Source organism: Sciurus vulgaris (genome assembly GCF_902686455.1).
Source record: "Sciurus vulgaris genome assembly, chromosome: 2".
In the NCBI taxonomy this organism is placed as follows: domain Eukaryota; kingdom Metazoa; phylum Chordata; class Mammalia; order Rodentia; family Sciuridae; genus Sciurus; species Sciurus vulgaris.
In genome coordinates, this window is record NC_136462.1 from 67004315 (window position 1) to 67012617 (window position 8303).

General features: G+C 36.7%; 1 protein-coding gene and 1 pseudogene across 3 annotated transcripts in view; one reads left to right on the forward strand and one right to left on the reverse strand.

The window, feature by feature from the left end:
- Nucleotides 1-8098, forward strand: part of LOC306649424 (uncharacterized protein) — a 41554-nt gene extending 33456 nt beyond the window's left edge. Inside the window, exons 7-8 of one of the 2 annotated variants that reach the window (XM_079120410.1) lie at nt 4532-4622; nt 7806-8098. In XM_079120410.1, coding sequence (XP_078976536.1) covers nt 4532-4622; nt 7806-7904 — 190 coding nt within the window. In that variant the 3' untranslated portion in view covers nt 7905-8098. Of the gene's footprint in view, nt 1-4531; nt 4623-6679; nt 7698-7805 lie in introns of those variants that run through there. The other variant, XM_079120409.1, reaches the window with a different exon arrangement.
- Nucleotides 1689-4524, reverse strand: LOC306649458 (small ribosomal subunit protein uS5-like; annotated as a pseudogene). Its single transcript has one exon. The product of its transcript is annotated as a small ribosomal subunit protein uS5-like (transcript).
- Nucleotides 8099-8303: the final 205 nt, after the last annotated feature.

Here is an 8303-nt window from a genome sequence, read left to right on the forward strand (position 1 = left end):
CTGTCTAATCGCTCTGGCTAGAGTTTTGAGGACAATGTTGAATAGAAGTGGTGAAAGAGGACATCCCTGTCTTGTTCCCTTTTTTAAAGGGAATGGTTTCAGTTTTTCTCCATTAAGAATGATGTTGGCCATGGGCTTAGCATAAATAGCCTTTACAATGTTCAGGTATGTTCCTACTATCCCTATTTTTTCTAGTGTGTGTTGTATTTTGTCGAACGCTTTTTCTGCATCAATTGAAATAACCATTTGATTCTTATTCTTAAGTCTATTGACATGATGGATTACGTTTATTGATTTATGGATGTTAAACCATCCTTGCACTCCAGGGATGAACCCCACTTGATCGTGGTGCACAATTTTCTTATTTTTTTTTTTTTTTTTGGATACGGTTTGCCAATATTTTGTTAAGGATCTTTACATCTATATTCATCAAGGATATTGGTCTAAAATTTTCTTTCCTTGATGTGTCTTTTCCTGGTTTGAGTATTAGGGTGATATTAGCTTCATAGAATGAGTTTGGTAGGGTACCCTCCTTTTCTATTTCCTGGAATACTTTGAGAAGTATTGGAATGAGTTTTTCTTTGAAGGTCTTATAGAACTCGGCTGAGAATCCATCTGGTCCTGGGCTTTTCTTGGATGGTAGGTTTTTATGTTTTATAAGAAGTTTAAAGAAGACAAGCATGGTAGCAAATACCTGTAATCCTAGTGACTTCAAAAACTGAAGCAGATCATTCCAGGCCAGCTTGGGCAACTTAGAGAGCCCTGAGTGGAGGATGACACATAATGGGGGGGAGGGAAGGGTTAGTGTTAGGGTTAGAGTTAGGGTTAGGGAGGGGGGCAAGTATGGAGGAAGGAAGTACTGTATAGAGGGTAAAGCGGGGTGGGAGGGGTGGGGGGAAGGGAAAAAATAACAGAATGAATCAAACAACATTACTCTATGTAAATTTATGATTACACAAATGGTATGCCTTTACGCCATGTACAAACAGAGAAACAACATGTATCCCATTTGTTTACAATAAAAAAAAAAATTAAAAAAAAAAGGGCTGGAGGTGAGCTGAGCTCAATGGCAAAGCACCCCTGAGTTAAATCCCATTATCACCAAAAAAAAAAAAAAAAAAAAAACTTGAAAGGAATAATGCTTTACAATTTTTGGAACATCATTATGGAAAAATTTGAACGATAATGATGAAAGCTATTGGTGAAGTTGATATGGAAAATACTGTATATTGGGGTTGTTTTTAAAACTTTTTTGATGCACTCATTCATCATGATTATATGATTCACTGAATAACTATTGGACACATGACATAATCACTTCTCCTAAATTAGTCTAGTACAATGAATTCTAAACATAGCTATTCTAAACATAGGCTCTTGTAGTTAGTTATATTATTGTGAATGACAATATACAGAAGTAAGTTTACAAGATATAGTAAAACATTCTGATATTGGAATTGTTCTGACAAAACCAAATTACCTATAATTAATTCTGTTTTGTAGTAAGTGAAAGAGAAAAGATGTTGCAGGAAAAAACCTCCAAAGATTTGTAATCTTAGTTGGAATGTGAGGACAAGTGGAACAATACTAGGAGTTAGTATGTAAGAGAAAATCCAGGAAGGTTCAGCCTTCAGAATAAGTTATATCTCATCACAGAGTAAAACCTTTAGATTTTTTTTTTTACACCTTTAGATTTTTAAAGCAATTTTTACTTGAAAATGTAGACTTCTATATGCATTTCAGTAGGTAAAACAAATATAATTACTATAGTGACAGCTCATGAGAAAAAGATCTTGCTAATATACTGGGTTTCTTCATTATGTTAAATGGACTTGTAAAATAATCATTTTTAGGAACCACAATTAAAAGAACAAAAACACTCTAGCCCAAACACAATGACATTTATTATTGAACACTGCCACATAATTTTACATCCTGCCTGAGAGAAAGAACATCTTATCATTTTGCTAATAAACTCCAGAACTTACTAAACCTACAAACCACTGCTATCACTAAAATAAGTATAAAGGATCCCACTACCCACCTGCCCCCTGAATTGCTCCATCATTGTTCCCTAGTTGTGTAGTATACTATCAAGATTCATACACAATATAGAAATCCAGATCATATCTACTCTAAAGGTTAATAAACAGGACTGATAAAACACTGCTCTCTGATACAAATCACGTGGCATTCCACCTTGCTTTAAAACTGGCAAATCCCACTAAACTTCTGAAGTGCCATTTTATACTGGAAGTCCTATGGAATATTACTGACAACCAAATTAAGTATGATTTCATACTTGATGTTATTTTAAAAGAGCTAATCTATGTATTATACTTTTATTGTTAGTCTTTGGTTTCTGGCCTCCATTCCCTTTGTTTTTCCAGAATTCTGCCTCACCCTCAGCCCTCAACTGTCTTAGCCCTGTTCCAATCTGGAACATAATCTATAAAGAATTTAATCCAGCTTAGACTTGTATATTAGTTCTGAAACTGACTTTTGGCCTATTCACAATACTTTGTAGTAACCTGAAGCTCCATCTTGTTAATCTCCTTAGTACTTTAATATCACAATTTTTCCAGAAGAAACTAGAGAATTTTCCAGTTTCTAGTATGTTGCTATAGTCCCATTTTCCAGTGGACAAACATTTTTGCCCATCTAGATTTCCAGATAATCTCCTGTGCTGTGGGATTTTGTTTGTTTTTTGTCATTCTCATTTTTTAAAAAATTTTTCAGTGTGTGGTAAAACATCAACATACTGTGGAGCATGGGGCGTTTTTACTTTGTTTTTGTTTTGTTTTTTAACAGGTTTCATTCTATTTATTTATTTATATAAAGACCCTATGTTGTAGCCACAGCTGGAGCCTGAGTCCTCTGTACAGAGACTCTGATGTGGGTTTTCACAAGGTGGTCAGTAAATTCCTGATAGGGAGACTTGATGAACACAGTCTCTTTCCAGAGATCGAAATAGCTCTATGTCTTGTAGATGGCATCAAAGGTGGCCTTCGTGAAATTGTCCAACATGGCAGTGCAGCCCCTGGCAGAAGTGTAGCAGTCATCAATACCAGCCATCAGCAGCAGCTTCTTGGGCACAGGGGCTGAGACAATGCCACTACCTCTGGGGGCAGGAATGAGCCACACCAGCACAGAACCACAACGTCCAGTCACCTTGCAAGGAACAGTGTGGGGCTTGCCAATCTTGTTCCCCCAGTAGCCTCTCTGCACAGGAACAATGGAGAGCTTGACCAGGATGATGATGGCCTCTCGGATAGCAGTGGCTACCTCCTTGGAGCACTTTCCTCCCAGTCCAACATGACCATTGTAGTCCCTGATAGCTACAAATGCCTTGGACCTGGTTAGCTGACCAGCATGAGTCTTTCTATATAGGCATGATCTTCAAAACCTCATCCTTGATGTGCCCCCAGGAAAAAGTCAATGATCTCAGATTCCTCGATAGGCGAAGAGAAGAGGTAGATCTCCTCCAGGGACTCGATCTTCATGTCCTTGACCAGGCGGCCCAGCTTGGTAACCGGGATCCACTCCTTGTCTTCAGCCCCCGCCACCACCCATTCCAGGGGCTTCGGGGCCCTCCAGACCCTCCCGCTGCACTGGCATCATCCACCATTTGGTGTTTTCCAGAAGAAGAAGCTTTTGCTTTGTTTTTAACCTGGATAATAGAAGCATTGATATAGGCATGCTTTGAGTTCAGTTTTTGGTTTGTTTTGTTTTAAAACACTTTATTTTGTGTGTGTGCAGTTTTGGGGCCACATCAAAGTTGAAATAAAGGTACAGAGACTTTGGTGTACACTTCCTCTACATATGCATCCCACACTGGTGAATCTATGACACACCATAATTACCCAGAGTTCATTGATTACATTAGTGTTGCTCTTGGTGTTGTACAGACTATGGGCAAATATATAACAACATGTATCTACCATTAAAATATTATACATAATATTTTCATTGCCTTCAAAATCCCATGTGCTACATATTCACCCTTTCCTCTTCTCTCATCCGTGGATAGGTTTTGCCATTTACAGAATGTCACAGTAAGAACATATAATATATAGCCTTTTCATATTGGTTTCTTTCACTTAGTAATGTGTATTTAAGGTTCCTCATGTCTTCATAGCATAAATAACTTGTTTCTTTTTAGTTTTGAACACATACCATTGTCTGGTGGTACCACAGTTTATCAACTCACTACCAAAGAACATGTTGGTTGCATCCAAGTTTTAGCAGTTATGAATAAAGCTGCTGTGAACATTCATTTGCAGATTTTTGTGTAGACATAAATTTTCAACCCATTTGAACAAATACCAAGGAGCATAATTGCCCGATTATATGACTACAAAATAAAATAAGTTTTATAAGAAACCGCCGAACTATTGTCAAAAGTGTACTTTTTTTGCATTCCCACCTTTTGCTCTACATCTTTGGTATTGTCAGTGTTCTGGATTTTGTCCATTCTAATAGGTATGTATTGATATGTTGTTTTAACATACCGATTTTTAATGTGTTGTAGAGCCTGGGAATATATCAACCATAATGTAAGGAAGCAAGGATCGTTATTACTGACAGTGCCAAGTCTTGAAGAATCTCTCTCAGGTCTTCAGGTATGTAAACCACTTGTCTAGCATTTTTGTTGTCGAAACTTTTTTCCTGTTTTGTTTTCTTGATAGCTATTATGATATTGTAGGAATATTCTCTCTGAAATAGTGACAAATGATAAGAATAGCAAGAGCCATATTGCTTAAACACTGGTTGTGTTTTGTTTCCTGGCCTCAGAAGCTCTGAAATTGTAATTCTTACTTGGATATAGACTTCTTTACTTCTCTACCCAATTTTTCTAACTTGGGGTCATAGTTTGGGGTTAATAAACACTACTGAATATTTGTAGGGGGTTCAGAACACCCACATTAAACTTTATCCCTTAGAACAAAAGGAACACCGGCTTCAAATGAGTAGACTGGAGGACTCCATGCTCTGTGCAACTTGGCCTCTAAATCAGTTGGGAATCCTGCACAATCGTTTCTTTGTTCCATAGATCCTCCACATAAAATAATGTTGATAGGGGCTGGGGATATAGCTCAGTTGGTAGAGTGCTTGCCTAGTTTGCACAAGGCCCTGGGTTCAATCCCCAACACCACCAAAAAAATATAATAATGTTGATGCTTAATAATAAAATTAAGCCCAACAAATTGACTTTTTCTTGAAAGTTAATTAGTATTTATGAAGTTCTTTGAATTACCCAGATGAAAGGTACTATGATATTTCTTTTTTGGTACCAGGGATTGAGCCCAGGGTGCTTAACAACACTGAGCCACATCCCCAGTCATTTTTATTTTACTTTTTATTTTGAGACAGAGTCTTGCTTAGTTGCTTAGGGCCTCAGTAAGTTGCTGAGGCTGCCTTGAAACTGTGATTCTCCTGCCTCAACTTCCTGAGTTATGGAATTACCTCCTGAGTTACTGGTGCCACCATGCCCGGCTGTTATTATTGTTTTCTGTAGTGGAGAGTTCCTTGTATATAAGCACTGTCAAATTTAAGTACCTGTTTCTTCCTCTTAAAAAAAAAAAAAAGTAGAAGATGTAATCATCAGTAACACCTTTTAAAAAATTGTTTTTAGTAATCATCCAAATTTCAAAAGTAATTCATACTTGGGAAATAATCTAGAGGTATGTAAAGAAAAGGTGTTAATCTCCTCAGTTACCTCCTTTGTTTTTTCCCTGTATGATTCCCACCCCATGAGTGGTATGACTCCACCATAATTTTCCATACTAATAAAAACATAGCTTATATAGTGGGGCATAGTGGCATGCACCAGTAATCCCAGTGACTCAGGAGGACTGAGGCAGGAGAATGGCAAAGTTGAGGACAGCCTTAGCAACTTATCGAGGCCTTCAGCAACTTAGCAAAATCATCTCTCAAGATAAAAAAAAATTTTAAAAGCTGGGAATTTACCTCTGTAGCAAAGTGCCCCTGGATTAAATCCCTAGTAAGGGGGGTGGGGGTGACAAAGCTTTTAAATATATGGTCTTTAATTTGTGTTACAATATTTATATGTATGTAAGTTATTTTTCACTTACCAGAATAATAGTCTTCACCCTAAATACATAAATCTGTTAAAATAACTATTAGAAATTGATATTTATGAGAAAGAGTCCTTATATATAAACTCTTGATAACTTTATTACTTTCCTATCTAAGAAAACTTCTTTAAACAGATACATACAGTAGTGGTTCTAGAATTTCTCTGGCATGGAGGCTCAAGTTTGCAATATGAGGGGAATGGTCTGATGAAGGTTATGAAAGGAGATCCACTACTGTGGGTGTATGAACAGTTTTTGTGTGTTCTCAGTGTATTCCCATTATTGTCTTAGTCTTTTATTGTTTAAGCCAAATGATAATTATTAAACTAGTTACATTAAAATAACTATTATGTATGTATGTTTTAATATTCCAAAATCAGAGTAAATTTAAGCCTAAATCCATAGACCTACCATTTAGTACAACAAAAAATTATTCACTTAGCACCATGTAAACTTGGTCCTGTTTATTATAAAAAATCTATTGTGTTCAATTATTTAATGATGCTTTCGTGAAATCCAGAAAGTAGGATTATTCTGTAATATTTGTGTTTGTTCATATGTGTTATTTTTTTTCCCCCTAGACTAACATACAGTTATCCCCCTGGGTCAAAGAAGTACCACTGAACTATGATGTATGCCTACCAGAGGACACTGATAGAGAAGCTCTTGAACAAATTCATCTGTATAAGATTCTCTAGTCCTGCCTACCAAAATAGTCCTACCTAGTATAATTTTTTTGAGTTTATTACAAAATAATGAAGAAATATATCTTCAGTATCCTAAAACATATTTTTCTATATGTTCCCTTTCAAACTGTGTACTGTGCTACATATTTGTAGATAGTTGTATATGTATATACATAGTTATTGTAGATGTATACATACAACTTCTGCTTTATGTGATAATTAAAATATTTATCTGAATTTTTTCAATTTTCCCATTTTTAAAATTCTGCATGATGGATGCCTATAATCTCAGCAACTTGGGAGGCTGAGGCAGAAGGATCACAAGTTTAAAGCCAGCTTCAGAAACTTAGTGAGGCCCTGTCTCCAAATAAAAAATAAAAAGAGCTGGGGCTATGGCTAGGTGGTTAAGTGCCCCTGACTACAATCCCCAGTACCAATAAATAAATAAATAAGTTAGTTAAATATTAAGAACATGGCCAAAACAGAATGCCAGGAGGCCAGAATTAAGACAATTGCTTGAGGCCTGGAGTTGTAGCTTATGGTAGAACACTTGCCTAGCATGTGTGAGGCCACATAAAAAATAAATAAATAAAATAAAGGTATTGTGTCCACGTGCAACTAAAAAATTTTTTTTTTTTAAAGACAGTAACTGCCGGGCACAGTGGCGCATACCTATAATCCCAGCAACTCCCAAGGCTGACAGGATCGTGAGTTCAAAGCCAACCTCAGTAATGGTGAAGTGCTAAGCAACTCAGTGAGACCCTGTCTCTAAATAAAATACAAAAATAGGACTGGGGATGTGGCTCAGTGGTAAAGTACCCCTGAGTTCAGTCTCCAGTACCAAAAAAAAAAAAAAGACAATAGCTTGAACAAGCGCATGCTAAGGGTAGAACACACATAAGACAAACAAGGATATTAGCATGGAAAAGAAGAATTTGAGTAGGACAATGTGTTTGTGTATGTGAAAATAATTTTCATATGGAATATATGTTATTCATATATATGGTCTGTCTTTGTATAGGTATGGAATATTTTATTCTTTGACAAAGATAGACTCCTATCCTACCTCAGGAAGGTAAGAAGTCTTGGTCCTCCGAGTGGCAGTATTGGGACATGCTAAATATGTCTTGACTCTCCTTTTCCCTCCAGCCTGTGTCAATGCCCTTAGTTCATTTCTTTTGAGTTCATTGACAGCACAGTGGCTTCCTGATTTATTCCCTTTCTTTGTTTTCCTCCTTTAACTTAAACTGAATAATGTGTCCCCAAAATTGTTTCAGCCTATGTCTGAGCACTCAGACTTTCAGGGGAAAACAACACCTAAAATGTATTGACACATATTTTATTTAAGATGCACTGGCTATTGATCCAGACAACACCAGTGAAACAGAAACTACTTCGTTGAAGAGTGAGTAAACTGGGGCTGGGGTTATAGCTTTAGTGGTAGAGCACTTGCCTAGCATGTGTGAGGCACTGGGTTTAATCCTCAGTACCACATAAAAAATATATAAATAAAGGTATT